Below are 17,218 nucleotides of genomic sequence, written 5' to 3'. Positions count from 1 at the left end.
TGGTAGAAACTTGACACTGGTCAGAAACCGCAGTAATGGTACAACTGCGCCATCTGCTGTTCACAAAGGGAACTGACGCCGGAAGACACCGCCGGATGTTTGCTTCAAATCGCGCGATATCAGGCCTGACGAGACTTGTAGCCGTTCTTTTCCCCCGGAACATCAGGCAAGATGGTAGGTCATTTACTGATTCAGAAGCTTGTCAAAACAGAATCTATATGCATCTGAGCTCTAGAGTAAACAATTAAGATAGCTGGCTATGCCATCCGACACTTCCACACGTTCACTGACCATTACGCAGAAAATCGTTGCCCAAAATGTCAGATAAATCTATGTTTGTAGGCTGTGTATTAGCCTGAGCTATGGCCATCTGTGGCTAAGCTAACCCAGTGTTTCTACACAGTCTGAACTACTAGTTAAACATGACCTGTCTCTGTAATGTTCCTGCAGTGCTCAAGCGAGAATTAATAAACTTTTCTGTGAATTAATATCGTCACTGGAGGCAGTCATGGGTCAGGCATTTGCGCTATAATATGAATGCTAACTGTGTATGCTACGTACTGACCGGGAACCGTATGTCTTTTCCAGGCGGATACCGAGATCAAGAAGAAGCGTACCTTCAGGAAGTTCACCTACAGAGGTGTGGACCTGGACCAGCTTCTGGACATGTCCTAGTAAGTGACACTGCTGTCGCTGCATTTTGGCCAGCTTCAATGCCACAGTCTCACTTGTTAGAAACTGAGGTTTTGTTTCATATAAGTGGTGTGAAGCTTTAGCGTGTTTCAGAATCACGCTGACTGCACACAAACTTCAAAAACCTGCATGTACTCAGTTTTGGCTTAAGGATCTTGGCATGTCTCTGTGTCCATAAATCTAAAATCTGAAATTCACGTCCTTCAACTGTTGGCATCTATTTTTTTTTTTCTTTTTGCGAGTGAATTATAGTAAATCTGATTGTCTTGACAGAAGTGGCTTTTATCGGTAGTGAAACAGACTTTTTTTCCTGACATTGATCATATAACTTTCCCTAAATGTTAAATTACCTTGCTGTCCATGTTTTGAAGTTGAATAAAACTGATCTGCAAGTCTGCCATTGATGGCTGGGGACCACACTGAAACTGGAAATGCTTTGGCAGATTTGTCTGGGCACTTGTGATTGCACTTTTTTATTGTTACATATTTGGCTGTCTTTGTATTCTCCCTTTCCTGTTGTCTATGCAAGTGTAGCTCAAAGAGATGAGAGGTTTTTTGCAGACACAGCATTTCTCAGTCAACAACTGCCTCTGAGCTGTGCTCTGTCTGCATTTGACCAGCAACTAAAATTTTGGTTCAAAGGTGGTCAGGGATTTCATAGTCATCACTGTCCTCTCTCCCCCTACAGTGAGCAGCTGATGCAGCTGTACTGCGCCCGCCAGAGGAGGAGGCTGAACCGTGGTCTGCGCCGCAAGCAGCAGTCCCTCCTGAAGCGCCTGCGCAAGGCAAAGAAAGAGGCTCCCCCCATGGAGAAACCAGAGGTGGTAAAGACCCACCTGAGGGACATGGTCATCCTGCCTGAGATGGTCGGGTCCATGGTTGGCGTGTACAACGGCAAGACTTTCAACCAGGTTGAAATCAAGGTGAGGTGCTGTTGGTCAAGGTTTTGAAACCTGGGCCTTTATGAACCACCACATATACTACTTTTGTCATGTTGAAGAAAGCATGTCACACACTGACATTAGTGTTAAAACATAATGGGTATCGTCCCTAGAAAAGAGGTCAGGTCAAATTTGTTTCAAATTAAGCATATAATGATCCAGGCAATGTGGGTTCTTATATTTGATCCACTGTGCACTAAGAAGTCTAAGCTATAATACTTACTCATTTGTAGGAGTTAAATTGTTATTCCTGTTTACTTGAAATATTTGGCAAATTTATATAAGTTGATCCTCCCTGTCCTTGTCTTTTGCTTGCATTCTCATGTAAATTTCCTCAATCATCCCTCCTTCTCAGTCATAATGGCTCCACTAGAAAAAATGTCAGATTTCCCTGTCTACAACAAGCTTAAAACTTTGATGTCAGAACTACAGTACGCAGAACATTCAAGGCCATGAAATAGACAAGTGACAGCACCATGGTTTTGTTATTCAATATGAATGCAGGATGCTGCAGAATAATAGATATGCTGCTATAAATGTAACCTAAAGGAACATGCAGGCTAACAAAGCTAGTGTAAGCCACTTCTGAGATGCATTGATCCATACTCTTTAGTGACCTCTAGCTTTAGGTGAACACTGAATAAATCCTGCCTAAATTGTACAGGACCACAGAGAATCTTGCCACAAACCTCAGTACATTATTAGCAGCTACTAAAACACAACTGTTTAATGGCTTTAAGTTTGGTTTATATGCAATGTCACGCAATGTATTTTTAAAAAAAAAAAAGTTTTTTAAAGTTTGGTCTTTAGTTTTGAATGTCATTTCCATAAGTTAATAACCGCTACCATCTCCTACTTGAGTGTTCTGTACCGTTTTTGTTTACAGACTGAAAGATGTGTCTTGTTACTAACATAATGCTATTTTTCCTCTCCACAGCCTGAGATGTGTGGTCACTACTTGGGCGAGTTCTCCATCACCTACAAACCAGTCAAGCACGGTCGCCCCGGTATTGGAGCCACACACTCTTCTCGGTTCATTCCTCTGAAGTAGAATGGCTATATTCTTTGTATAAATAAAAAAACTGGGTGCTCCACTCGACTTGTCTGCTTTGCTTTCTTCTGCATATTGTTTCAAGAATGAAGATGAAATGCTTGTTTACAGGGTATTTGCTTACAGCTTAAGTTTTCAACATTTTTTCGATCTTTTAATAAATAACGTGGGTGTCTTCAAAATAACGAAGAATTCACAGAATGGGTTGTGCTCTATTCGTTAGGAGTTGTAATTTGAGCTGGAAAACCAGAGTAATTACAATTCAGCAAAATTGTTTAATCTGTCATTAACAAAGACTAAACATTTAGTTTTGAATTAAGTGTGGTCCAGATTCATGCTAGTGGATTTTAGTACATTGATTTGACTGGAAAATAATTTAAATCTAGTTACGTTGGGTAATGTATAGATATCATACGCTGGTGTTGCCTTTCACTGGTTTATCTGCATAGAGTTAAACATTTTGCAAGAGGGCGGTAGTAGTCTTTGTGCAGTCAAAACTAGTGCATGTAAAATTGTTGAAACAAATGTGCGAAGTAGAGGAGTCGGTCTGTGGGTCATGAACCATCCTACCACACGCCTCACTACACTGACCGTCGCTGACGCCTCCTCAGTGTGGCGGTGCAGCCCTGAAAACGTACCGGTGTGTACTCTTAATAGATTCAAGGTTCCTCCTCTTTCCGATCTGAAAGCCAGCTACATTTTGTGTGTGGCCACTCTGGGCCATGGATACAACCTTTAGCAGTTGCAAAATCTGTTTATTGACACCAAGCTAATACAGTCTAGAACTTGGTCAAAGAAACAGTGACCAGATTGGTAAGTATTTTCCTTAATTTTAGCTTGTTTCGTGAAGACGGTCGTCTGAGCATCTGGTATTTTTATTATTATTTTTTCTTTACAGAAAACCAGAAACCGCTAGCTAGCGGTTAGCTGGTTTTTAGCTAGGTTAGCGGTAGGTAGCTAGTTAGCTTCAGAGCGAAAATGACAGAAGAGAGCTGTCATGTCAAAATGTACCCAAGCGAGATTTTTTAACCTTAGACACTACTTCATAACTGTCATTTTCTAACTACTTGGGGTTTTGTCATTCACTGCCAATTGTAACGTTCGTGTCGTTAAAGTGTTAACACAAATGAATTTGCCGGTGTTTTTCCCAGTGTGACTGAGTAGTTGAAATCCGAGAACAAAGATCTATTGTAGGCTAGCTAACTGTTAACATTAACGGTACCGGTATTTTATATTTCACTCGACTTGTTCCCCACCCTTACTATTAGCTTGCTAAAGGCTCCCAAGTAACCAGCTCAACCAAATAGGGCCTCTCCATGTATAACGTTACAAGTTGCAGAGTAATTCCTTCCATTTTTAACATGTTTTATAGAATATCACAGAGACCTCTTTAAGTAAAAGTTTAATGTTCAGGGGAGGTTTTTTAGCAGAAGACAGTCAGTAGTATAGGTGCACTTACTCTTGTACAGCCAGATAAAAAGTCAGATCTACATTTGGGTGATCTCATTCATAAATATGGTTCCATCAGCCCACGCCTCATACAGATCTCCCCAGCAGCTGAAGTATATGCTGGTTTGTGTATTTGTTGTGAGCTCAGTGTTTCTTATACACAGACTTAAAGTGCCTTACCACAGTGTCAGACACCTTCCTAACACCAACATAAGAAATTTACTTAAATTGTTGAGAGTATATGATCTTTCTCACTGCTGTTTGCATTATACTGATCCCTCACCCAACACAGATTATAAAGGAATGTGGGGTATCCCCTTGAAATCTTGAGTTGGAGATATATCAGTTGTTTGACATGGGAAATTTAACAGGAATTATGATCCTTAATTGGTACTCTGGTCTGGAGTTTTAAAATCTATAGCTCCATGTTTCTTTAAAGTTTCTATGTTTCTTTACAGTGACAGTGGAGCTTTATGAATGATTTATGTTTTTCCACTTCTCCTTGAGGCACATTTTGATCACTGCACAAATGTCCTCCAGTCATGAAAGTCTTATCTGCCAAGAGAGAAGACTAGTGCATGCATATAAAAGTATGTTCATACCTAGCTGTCATAATAAGGAATTACTGCCCCCCTAGTGTCATCATGGTTAACTCTATTTGTTATTTTCTATTTAGGAATTCTGAATGATATTAGGACTGTACTTTGTTCATAGGTTACAGAATTGGAGTGAGGTGCGTTGACCGGTGAATGCATAGAGTCAAGAGGGTCAAACTTTGTGACAATAAAGAGGGTATCTGGAAAAGGTACAGTATGACAGGTTGATGTTATGCCTTTTAACCGTTTTGTTTAGGAAGATGGATGACTAAATGTTTTAACCAGGTGTGTCTGTGTGTCAGCACCTCTTATCAGTTCTTTCTTATGTCGACATCCAGCTGTGTGACAGTGAGTATGACGGCTGTGGACGGCCTTTCGCACAGTACAGAGGTGGTGGAGATGGAGGATGTTCCATCTCAGTACTTCGTGGAGAAACACTCTTGGGAGGGCCTTCGTGACATTATCCACTGTAGCAGGAAGTACTCGGGCATGATCGCTAACAAGGCCCCCCATGACTTCCAGTTTGTGCAGAAGAAGGATGAGAATGGACCCCACTCCCACCGGTTGTATTATCTCGGTAAGATGATTGTTGGTGCCTCAGACAATCGCCTATATCAGCTTATGATTTGTATTTTCTGTATACTGCAGCTAATTTGTTCTCCTTTCACTTGACCTCGGTCATGTTTTCCTGCTCCAGGCAGCAGAATGACATTAAAACAGTCACTTTGTTGAATTTATCCTTTTCAAGTTAGCACAAGCATTTTTACTTTTGTTTTTTTTTCCATGTGCTTACCAGGAATGCCTTATGGGAGCAGAGAGAATTCGTTACTCTACTCAGAAATCCCCAAGAAGATCCGTAAAGAGGCCCTCTTGGTGTTGTCATGGAAACAGATGCTGGATCACTTCCAGGTGAATTCCCCCTCTCTTCCTGTTCATGCCAATACCAAACAGCACAGGGTGATGTGTCTCACAAATGGGTGAGATAAGCAGTCCCTGAAGGTGTGGCATTATTGCTTTTTATAGCACCAGAAATATGTTCTAAAACTCACAAGATTAAGCAACTATGGTAGAAACTATGAGAGGAAAGCTTGTACTGTACAACCAATATACAGTTATTTAAACTGGGGGGGGGTGGGTCAGTTCAATGTGGCTCTGTCAGCTATAGTTCACAGTAATAATACTGTATATAGTAGCTCACTAAAACTTGTTTACCTATCACACTTCTGTCGAAAAAAAAATCTCTTCAGTCTATTAGAAATGTTATATATCTTCTGTATTTCCTGTCGGTTCTTTAAGGCTACACCACACCAGGGGGCTTACTCTCGGGAGGAGGAGTTGCTGAGAGAGCGTAAACGTTTGGGAGCATTTGGTATCACCTCCTATGACTACCATGCTCAGACAGGCCTGTTCCTCTTCCAGGCCAGCAATAGCCTCTTCTACTGTCAGGATGGAGGCAACAATGGCTTCATCGTGAGTACACTGCTATTTTTTCCCCCTCAATTTAGAATCCCTAGATACTCAGGAAAGATTTAATTCAGAGCAAGGTCCACAGTACAGCTCTATGGAGGCACTGGTGCACTGAATACACCGACTTAACTTAAATAGTCTGCAGCCATTTGAATAGACAAAGAATATCACAAGCATCTGCTTGCTAGGTAGAGCTGAGTTTTTGCTGTGAATATTGACAAAATGTTCTGTTTGGCAGTGAGTAAATTCATTGTGGGTCCGTGTTGCAAATGGTTTATTTGATCCTTAGTGTAGTGTCATCCATTTATTGGGCATAGTTAATATATTTATAAAATATGTTGCCAAAGATTAAAATCCAGATGTGTCAGTGCTGAATGTATTTTTAATAGCATAGACTCCTGAACTGCCACCCAGCTTGCCTAGGGGTAGTAACAGATATCATGGGAGGAAAGATGATCATGGGACTATATTCAGTTTCCATTGTTCTGGGCTTCATGTTTTGTGCCCTTACCAGATGTTGTTGATCTTTGTGTGTTGACCTCGAATGACAACTTTGCCATAAATCCTGGTTGTATGAAACTCAACATGTAGTTTCTTTAAAGCCCATCATAGGAGTGCCAGACAAGTTCTGTGGGAACGACTGTCACTGATGCTCAGAACTCAGCTGATTTCAGCTTGTGATTTCAGTTCATCTTACATGATGCAGTTGGTTTGAATCTGGGATACTGATCAAAATTGGTGCATCTTAAGGGCTCTCCAATTTTTGGCTCTTGTGCATTGTGTTTGTGCCTTTTGTAACTTTGTTACAGTTACCTTAAAATTGTTTAAGTCTTGGGGCGTCCTGGTACCATGTAGGCTCAGTCCTTACCGCAGCAGCTTGGGTACGAATCATACTCAGGCCCTTCGCTGCATGTCATCCCCTCTCCCTCTCTTCCTTAACTTGCCTGTCTTGTTCTCAGTCTCCCTATCATAATAAAGCCACAAATGGCCAACCAAAACAAAAAAGTCTTGTTTCATGGTGTAACTGATAACACTTTACTTGCTGCATGGTTTAAGGGATCTGGGTAGTTGGTGACCTTTTGATTGCTTTAACAAGATGCAACATTTTGAGTCAACAATTTGTATAAAAATTCTATTACTTTTATACAATAATCCTGTTGATTTCATACTTATTCAACAGCTATTACATTTAAAAACATCAATGAAGTGTGACATTTGTGCATAGGACAGGCCTTTACTCAGATGTGATGCTGAAGAAATGAGATGAGAAGTGTTGATGAGTACTGGGAAAAGCTTTTTTGTACTTTTGAAGCAGTCTACAAAGCGAGCCGTCGGCCTGTTCTGTATTCCAACAAACACCACTATCATTTCAAAACATCAGCGGGTGAGACAGCTTCTAGCTCAGTGTGGAGAAGTCTTTAAGAACGCCTGCTGATGAACAAGGTGCACCTGACTGTGCTCAATGTACCTTTTCATGTCAGTGTCTGCATTTAAGACGATGCTTTCATCAAGCAAGTACCTCCTCCAGCAGTATATCTTTGCATCCAATGTACCACTTCTATTTCCCAATAACTAAAATTGAGTGTTTTGGTTTTAGCAGTCTGCTCCTGTAAAGCCTGTGGAGATAAAGACCCAGTGCTCAGGGACCCGAATGGACCCCAAGGTCTGCCCTGGAGACCCTGACTTCATAGCCTTCATCAACAATAACGACCTGTGGATAGCCAGCATTAAGACTGGCGAGGAAAGGAGACTCACTTACTGCCACAAAGGTCTGAATCCTCTCGCCTTTATTTGGATTATTTGAATAGGCTATAAAATGCCATGTGTTGAGCAGCTTTACTTTCTCTGTATTTAATACCTTCTTTAACTCAATGTTGTGCAGCCAATTTAATCTAATTTCAAATTACATGCAAGGAAAAAAAATCATGTCATAATTTACCATTATACCAGTAACAGTACATGCACACATGTTTTTGTTTTCCTAATTCATTTAACATCTTCCAGGTGTGGATAATGTGAAGGAGGACCCAAAGTCTGCAGGTGTAGCAACATTTGTCATCCAGGAAGAGTTTGACCGTTTCACTGGCTACTGGTGGAGTCCCTCAGCAGTGGAAGGTCAGAGTCATCCGTGTACTCAAGGAATAAGACTAACTGACAGCCAATGCTGCTTGGTATTCGTCGTGTATCTATTATTCTTTGCGTACACTCTCCTTGAATTCATTATTTTTCTCCCCCTGTCAGACCCTGATGGAGGAAAAACAGTGTACCTTCTGTATGAAGAGGTGGATGAGACGGAAGTAGAGATTATTCATGTTCCATCTCCAGCACTGGAGGAGCGGAAAGCAGACGCATACAGATATCCTCGTACAGGTCAGTGTAGCCCTGTACACTGAGCCAATACAGGCTTGGAGCAGTGAATAGTTTTAGTAACCGTTCCTATCATTTATATTTTCCTAATGTCTTTTATTTACAGGTAGCAAAAATCCCCAGGCTACCCTTAAACTGGCAGAGATAAAGACAGACCATCAAGGAAGAGTGAGTTTTTCATTTATTATCTTTCTTTCTTCTCCAACATGATAATTAGACGTTCCTAATGTGCGTGTGGTTGTTGTACTTAACAGATTGTGAGCACGCAAGATAAAGAACTGGTCGTCCCCTTTACCTCCTTGTTTCCTGGGACAGAATACATCGCCAGAGTAGGATGGACGAGTGATGGCAAATAGTGAGTGTTTCAGTCAATATTTAGTTGACTGAGTGATGCTTTTTTTTCTGGTATTGGCACTAATAATTCTGAGATATGAGTATGTGTGGATAATATTCTTTTAAGTGTTTGAAAAGTGGTTATGTAAATGGGGAACGCTGCTTATGTTTATTGTTTCTAAAGAAGCAGGTTAAAAAACAATATTTTTAGTTTAGTTTGTTTTGTGTTCCCCTAGTGGCTGGGCAGTGCTTCTGGACCGCAGTCAGAGGAAGCTACAGCTGGTCCTGCTGCCTCCAGCCCTCTTCATCCCCGTCACAGATGACCCAGCTCAGAGGCAGGAGAGTCTGGAGGCCGTGCCCAGTAACACACAGCCATACATAATCTATGAAGAGACCACTGATGTCTGGATTAATGTAGGTCTTTCACATGCCGCTCACTTTGGTTATCTTGGTCATCTGTTTCTTCTGCACTGTAACTGTAATGGTTGTGAGTGTTGTAAGGTTTTTCTAGAGCAGACTAACTGTTCTTCTTTTCCTGCAGGTTCATGATATATTCTATCCCTTTATTCAAACGACAGAGGATGAGTTTACTTTCATTTGGGTAAATGAGTCAAAAACGGGTTTCAGCCACCTGTATAAAATCACATCCCTGTTTCAACCGGGCTGCTACCATTGGACAGAGGACTACCAACACATAGAGGGTAAGAGATGAGGAGATGCTCCTGCTTGAAATGATATCTGTCAAATAATTACGTAGCTGTGTGTTTTTAAAGCTACAACTCTTTTATCTCATCTGAACTGAGCTACCAGGGTGTACGTCACAGTTTTCAGTATGTCAAGGAGCATGTTGATTCTCATATCTGTTTTTTTCCAGGAGACTTCAAATGTGCAATCAAGGAGGAGATTACATTGACCAGTGGAGAATGGGAAGTGTTAGCAAGACATGGTTCCAAGGTTAGACAAAGTCCCTCAGTGTTGGATATACAAAATTCATACCTATAAAAGATACACAGGTGTATAGAGTGCAGTCAGACTCAGAGAGTTTACAGTTACGTATATTTTGTTGTGTTGACTCTGTACTCCGGCACATTGGTTTTGAAATGAAACGGCGAAGTCCTGACTCTCAACTTCATCGGATTTAGTTTACATCTACATCCGATGAAGGACTTCACTTCAGTGTCTAAAGTCTACAACTGATGGACATCTGCTGACACACGGTATCTTCCCTGATGATGTTCTGCCCGGCCGCTACTGCAGCCACCTTCACTTCTTGCTAGTTTGGGGGATTTTTGCCTTCAGTCTGGTCCTCAGGATTATTGTGCTGCTGCATTGTACTAAAATCGAAGAACTGAGTAAAAAAAGAAATCTGACATTGTTCACCCAGTATGGACATGAACTCTCTCCAAACACCATCAACGCTGAAAGCTGTTACTGGACTACAGAGCCAAAACAATTAAAACGTCACTGTTCTAATACTGTCTGACTGAACTGTTTATGTGAACTGCAGAATTTATGTGAATGTTTATATTCACATATATATAAGAGTAGGCTTTTTTTTTTTTTTTTTTAAACTTCATACAGAATTTAAGAAGTTAACCTTAACCCTATCCCTTTTCATTTTTCTATTATCCCTCTCTTGCTAGATCTGGGTGAATGAGGCATCAAAGTTGGTGTACTTCCAGGGCACCAGAGACACTCCTCTGGAGCACCACCTCTACGTGGTCAGCTATGACTCACCCGGAGACGTGGTCAGACTAACCAAGCCTGGCTTCTCTCATAGCTGCTCTGTTAGTCAGGTAAAACTATTCATTTGTTTACCTACTGGTCAAAAAATCCATACGTGCACATTTCCTCAGTCCATCCACTAATTTTGTCAGCCAGCTGTTTTAAAAATGGTACTTACAAATAGTCATTTGTAGGCCACTTCTTTTTTTTTTCTGCTTGTGGGCACAAAGAACAGTGATGTATTTAAATTATTTTCCTTGCTTTATGTTATGACCTAACAGAGGGAGATAGAAGATTTGGAATAGATTTAATCAGATCAGTTAAAGCACCTTAGAAACCTGGGGAAAGCTGTCAAAGCCAGGGATTGGTTGGATAGTCTGCAGTACATGGGATAAATGTTCTGAGTCTGTCAGCAGTGTTCACTGACAGTAGCTGAAGTTGGGCCTTGTAGCACAGATCCTTGTAGTATGCGGTGTAGCATTGCAATTGCATCCTGTCCTCTCATAGCATTTCAGTTCCTCCATTGTCCTTGTATATATTTACTCAATTTGGTCCAGAATTCTTTATACTTACGATTTTTTTTGCACTTCTTTCTTTCTCTGCAGAACTTTGACTTTTTTGTCAGCCACTACAGTAACGTGAGTACGCCTCCATGTGTTCACGTCTACAGACTGACCAGTTCAGAAGGTGACCCACTACACATGGTACCTGAGTTCTGGGCCAGCATGATGGAGTCACCAGGTAAACAGAATGTGATGTGAACAACCACCATACCATAGTTTTCCTAACAAAAATATAAACGTACACAGATAGTATCATACACCAGCTGTATTCCCCTGTGCAGACCAGAAGTGGCTTGTTTCAACATCGAGATGTGTCTTTGACTTATAAAAAAAACTTTGCCGCCTTTTTTGCACTAAAAGACGAATCATGAAAGAGTCGCTGAAATACCAGATCCTGGTTTAAAATGTGTCTTAGTGTCTGATTGATTTACCTGCCAGATATTTCGAAAATACGGGCTACACCACTGGAAAGTAAATGTTGTTAGTAAATGTCATTAGTAGTTTTTTAGTTACGTTTTTGAACAGCAACTTTTTTAAAATGTTGAGGTTATTTCAGTTCTGTTGCCGTTCATGATAAATTACAAACCTGATGTTAAAAAAAAAAGGAAGCCGTAAATTAGCACCCAGATTTGATTCTGATTCCGTATACAGAGATTGCATTTACATAATTGATCTCATTTAGTTTGTCTTAGGGAGGCAGTCTGGCCAAGTGTGAAGGTTGGCCACCTATCTGTGGTTTTATTTTTGGAACAATCAATAGAGCCGAGTCTGGCTTTGATTAGATCAAGGACGGTGAGTTTGATCTACAATGCTGTCCTCCAGACAATGCTAACAGCAATCAGATAATGTGGTGCTCAAACACGTACGTCATCATGAGCACTTTGGGTCAGAGTTGATTGTTGTGTATAATTGATTAAAAATACCAGGAGTTAGAGGGCAATCCTTTACTGTCTTGATGTGCATTTCCAAATTATTTCTGCTTTGTCAGAAATGAAGGAGTCACGGGTAAGTGCCACCCCAATCACAGGGCATAATATTGTCATCAAGTATGCATTAAACACCTATTTTTTTTATTTTGGAAGTAGAAGAGTGTGACTGAAGTACCAGTGTAGACCAGTTCCAGAATTAAAATGGATACTGTAAAGGAAAAACAAACTTGTACCCCAGTATCACAAGGTGATATTTTGCAGTGTTGGTTCCAGAGCATCAGTAGCTTTTCACTAGAAAGTGTGTCACAAGCTAATGTCAAATCAAGAATTATTGCTGTGTAAAAAAAATTTTTTAAGACACACTTTGATTTAGGTGAAGTTCCACACGGAGTTGACCCACAGACACTGGTATTTTTGCTAACCTAGTAATATGTCTTCCAGGTTGCCCAGGAGATTACAATCCACCTGAGATATTTGACTTCCCAGGGAAGTCGGGCTTCCAACTTTATGGGATGGTGTACAAGCCTCACAACCTGCAGCCTGGCAGGAAACACCCCACTGTTCTCTTCGTGTATGGAGGCCCACAGGTTCGTGGCCATGTCCACTTTATTCTGGCTTGAGTCTGTGATCTGTGTTGTGCGTGTTGTGCTATTTGTACACTAAATACTACATGAAATAGCGCTTTCACATCTGTATACTGTGTAAAGGGAAAACAACTTTAACATTTAGAGTGACATTTTGTGTGTGTATGTGTTTTCAGGTGCAGCTGGTGAACAACTCCTTCAAGGGGATGAAGTACCTCCGTCTGAACACACTGGCCTCTCTGGGCTACGCTGTGGTTGTCATTGATGGGAGGGGTTCCTGTCAGAGGGGCCTTGAATTTGAAGGGGCACTAAAAAACAAAATGGTAAAGAAAGATAATTAAATAACTGCAGTGTCAGTAAACAGATTTGCAGGGAAAGGGAAAAAGGACTGAAAAGATGAACACATAACACGATTTGCCTTCGTCTCTCCAGGGTCAGGTGGAGATCGAGGACCAGGTGGAGGGGCTGCAGTATGTGGCGGAGAAGTTTAACTTTGTGGACCTGAGCCGTGTTGCTATCCATGGCTGGTCCTATGGCGGTTTCCTCTCACTCATGGGCCTCATCCAGCGACCCAATGTCTTCAAGGTTAGGAAGCCGTCTCTCCCTTCAGCCATCCTTTTTATCTTTAAACCATGCACTCACTTTCTATCAGAGAGCATTCTCTGCTGTCTCCTTTAGCCAGAAATGAGAAAGCATAACACAGGTTGTATCACCGTGTAATGAACTTGAGCAAAATGAGAATTACTTGCCTAATTCCTGAAGTATGAAGTTTCATATCAAAAGTGCAGATGTAGTTGCCACTTACATCCACATGGTGTCCGTGTTGGACAGTGCTACACTATGGTACTAACAGCATTAATTCAGTAAGGATATCTGCAGGTGCACCCCTGTGCTAGAGGGACTAAAAGTTTAATTTATGTACCAACATTTGCCAAAATATATATCCAACTGAGCCATAACATCAGCATTAGAGTCTACTCAGAGTCTAATTAGGTATTTCCCGCCAACTCTAAACCACTACCCTCCTTCTACATTGTGCTTCCCTACCAGCTGGCTATCGCAGGTGCCCCAGTGACTGTGTGGATGGCATACGACACTGGCTACACAGAGCGTTACATGGATGTGCCTGAGAACAACCAGCAGGGCTACGAGGAAGGATCTGTGGCCTTGCATGTGGACAAGCTGCCCAGCGAGTCAGTATACACACCTTTAAATGAGTTGGCAAGAGTCCCTGCCTTTATATGGGATTTAAACCTTTTTTTAACCATGCTGCATGTCCTTTGTGGTTGCATAGATATTCTTGCATGTTTCATCATGACTGCAGTCCTTTTTCCTGCAAAGTCATGACTCATATACTTTGAAAGTGAGTTTGACGTGTTCACCAAAGAAATTTTGGGTAATCTGTTTCACATGTACTGATGACATTCTTTTACCAGATAGTTGTGATTGTTTTCACCCTTGATCTTAAATGTGACTCATTACCTTAGAACCTCTTGAACATGAAAAACAGTAGCTTCTGAGTTTTAGTTGCAACTGTTAAAATCTGCAAGGGTGAAATTATTCCTGTTTGAGATGACAGGCTAAATCAAGCCTCAGCGTTTAGTAACATTGTTTACAGACCCTGAGGGCCTGACAGGCGGCATGTTGGAGCACTGCTCTTGGATGCATAGTAGAGAGGCTGAAGCTCTGCAGCTGCAGTGTTTCAGCTTTCTATAAATTTGGATCTCTAAAGGTTTTCCTTTTTTTAACACCTGAAAGAATGGAGTCTCTCACTGTTTGCTATTGGACAATGTTCTACTTCAGGAATTGCACTCTTTATCTTGTCTGTCCTATGAAAGCCTTTCATATTGTAGTGTATCATATTGTAACCCTGTAATCCTTGTCATTCCAGGCCCAATCGTTTGCTGATTCTTCACGGTTTTCTAGATGAGAATGTGCACTTTTTCCACACCAATTTCCTAGTGTCACAGATAATCCGTGCTGGGAAGCCCTACCAGCTTCAGGTAGGCATCACATACCTAATACTGATCACTAACACATCTGTTTGATGCTGCTGTATGAGATCACTTCATCTGCGTTGACAGTTTCCATAACTTTTCCAATAAATTATACAATTTCAAAATTTTGTATTCAGAGTAACACTTGTAGTGCAGTTTTTAGTGTTTTTCCAAAGATATTTTCTAAAGTGGATTTTTTAGACTGTATACATGTAGTACACATGGTAACTATGGTTACCCTGTTTCAATCGTCCAGGTCTACCCCAACGAGCGACACAGTATTCGCTGCCCTGAGTCTGGAGAGCACTACGAGATCATGCTGCTGCACTTTCTACAACAATACCTCTGAAATGAGACAACGGGAAGAAGTGAAGTCTAGTTTCCCCTCTGTCCTCCTTTACTCCCTCCAGCTCACCACCCATCTTTACTCTCCCTGACCTCCCGATCCCAAACCCCGTCTCCAACTGTTCACCCTGTCGTGGAGAGACTGTCAGACACTCTGCAGCCACAAGCCACTCTCTCCTATGAACTAGTCATCTCACTTCTCCACCATACCTTCCCTCTTTCGCGCTCTCTGTCTCTTGTTCTGTTACTCACTTGCTCGCCCTGTCTCCTCCATGCCCTTCCCCCTGTGTACAGTCTGGGGTATGGTTTACGAGCACAGAGATTTGGTGTCTCACCCTGAAAGCTGAACAAAGACAAGGACATATGGAGAAATATTTGCAGGCTGTGTCACATTGACTCATCGCTCAGCCACGTCCTCATCTGCAACCATGATGGTTTTTGCCAAATGTTATCGTGTTGTTTCCCCCTTGCCCCACCTGTTTTATTCACTTGAGTCAGTGGTAGAAATGGGGTTACAGTTCACAGATATGAAATGGAATCTATAAACATATTTGCAGACATCAACACACACACTATGTGTAAAATACAGTTTATTTCATAAATAAACACTGACACTCACAAGCACACTCACACAGACTTGCAATATCCATATATACTGTGAGTCTGTACCTGGCAGTTTGTGTAATGATGAAGAAAGGAAGAAAACCAAGTCTCTTCCTCTGTCTACGTGTTTTAAGTGTGTGTTGTTTAAAATAAAATATTTTTATGGATTTTTATTCTTTTTTTAATGAGTGCTGACAGAAGCTGCTCATTGAAAGTTTTGTGCCGTTTTCTCCCCTCACATTACATTGCTCGAGATGTCTGCTTGCCTTCTTAACACATAATTTATATTTGCCAAAGTACCTCTTGACTATTGATCATGCTGGTATTTCCTTTTTTTACTGCAATAAAGACAACAGGAGGGTGAGCACTGGAGTCTTACAACAGCTTTGTACCACCGGAATACAATTTGTACATGATAATGAATAAATGTATGAATCAATCACACGCTCTCTTTTACTTCAGTCTTCTTATTCAACATGTTAGATTGTATATATTAGCTACAACATGTGTCTTTCTGTTTATGTTTTGCAGGGTCCATTGCAAGCTATCTTACTGGGAACCACACTCATCTCAAGTGTGTTTTCCTCTATTAAGATTCCACTCAAAACCTCAATTGTAGCCTCATTGTGTCTTCCTAATTGCTCTGAGCTGCACCTGACCAAACCTGCACAACATGGGCTTTCAAGCACTCCAGATCTTTCACGAGTGAAGCAGCAGAGGCTTGTTGGTCCTTCTGGCACCTTTCCTTGTGGGCAGCACAGTTTCCATGGTAACCCTTTTGGTAATGGAGTACTCATGCTCATACTTCATAGGTGAGTCCCGCTTTGATTTGAGGTTATGTAACGGAATCTTAAAAAATTAGCATAAAGCTAAGCTAACCGGCCTGGCTCTGCCCAAAGGTAACACAATTTGCCTACAAGTTGCTCTAAAGCTCACAGATGAACGTGGTTTATCTCATTTGTTTTATCTGTACAAAAACCAAAGTGTTAGACCAACTGCTTGTATTTTTACGGGGGTTAAGTGCTGAACTATTTCTTGGGTGGGAGCAGTGCCCAGTTAGCTGGTTGCCTGGTAACTGCTTCTGCTAGCTGTAACTTCATATTTAGTTAGCGTACATAAGAATATATAAATCTAGAATTATAAAGAAGTGATACCTATGTTCTCAGCTACACTAACTCTGGGTAAGAAAGTAAATAAGCATATTTCCCTAAATATGAAACTTTGAAAAATGTGGAACATGTGGGATACCTCTTCAGTATTGGAATGTAACTAAGTACATTTACTCAGGTACTGCAAAGTACTGTACTTCAGTACACATTTCTGCTGCTTGAGTTTTTTTTTTTCATGTCACTTTATACTTCTATTCCACAGAGAAATATTGCACCTTTTACCTCACTCCAGCAATTGTGATGGCATTTCTCACAATTGTAAGTTTTACAAATTAAACAAGCAATCTGTTAATTGAGAAAGAAATCTGCATATTAATTAAAAATAATAATTAGTTGCAGCCTTATATAAAGTAGTTTAAAAAAGATCAACTTCAACCAACTAAAGTCATAAATGCTGCTCAAGACA

The 17,218-nt window shown here is 41.0% G+C and overlaps 2 protein-coding genes across 3 annotated transcripts; both read left to right on the top strand.

The window, feature by feature from the left end:
* Positions 1-114: 114 nt before the first annotated feature.
* On the top strand, positions 115-2,733 carry rps15 (ribosomal protein S15). Its single transcript, XM_022754963.1, has 4 exons — positions 115-174; positions 589-674; positions 1,382-1,616; positions 2,572-2,733. Exons 1-4 carry the CDS (start codon positions 172-174, stop codon positions 2,683-2,685), a joined length of 438 nt encoding a protein of 145 aa, XP_022610684.1. The 5' UTR covers positions 115-171; the 3' UTR covers positions 2,686-2,733.
* A 666-nt stretch (positions 2,734-3,399) lies between these two features.
* dpp9 (dipeptidyl peptidase 9) lies at positions 3,400-16,060 on the top strand. Of its 2 annotated transcripts, none has more exons than XM_022755347.1 (21): positions 3,400-3,498; positions 4,849-4,939; positions 5,069-5,307; positions 5,527-5,639; positions 6,027-6,200; positions 7,798-7,966; positions 8,202-8,312; positions 8,439-8,567; positions 8,671-8,732; positions 8,819-8,919; positions 9,134-9,311; positions 9,439-9,598; positions 9,772-9,851; positions 10,541-10,693; positions 11,228-11,363; positions 12,556-12,701; positions 12,875-13,021; positions 13,131-13,283; positions 13,749-13,891; positions 14,590-14,701; positions 14,952-16,060. In XM_022755347.1, the coding sequence occupies exons 2-21, from the start codon at positions 4,884-4,886 to the stop codon at positions 15,042-15,044; spliced, it is 2,655 nt and encodes an 884-aa protein (XP_022611068.1). In that variant the 5' UTR covers positions 3,400-3,498; positions 4,849-4,883; the 3' UTR covers positions 15,045-16,060. The 2 variants fall into 2 exon arrangements, with proteins under 2 accessions (XP_022611068.1, XP_022611067.1); XM_022755346.1 differs by having other exon boundaries at positions 7,795-7,966.
* The last annotated feature ends 1,158 nt before the right edge of the window (positions 16,061-17,218 follow it).

Source organism: Seriola dumerili, unplaced genomic scaffold, assembly GCF_002260705.1.
Source record: "Seriola dumerili isolate Sdu_G_001 unplaced genomic scaffold, Sdu_1.0 BDQW01000226.1, whole genome shotgun sequence".
Lineage (NCBI taxonomy): Eukaryota > Metazoa > Chordata > Actinopteri > Carangiformes > Carangidae > Seriola > Seriola dumerili.
The sequence above is the reverse complement of the archived record's forward strand: the minus strand, read 5'-3'. Positions and strand labels throughout refer to the sequence as shown.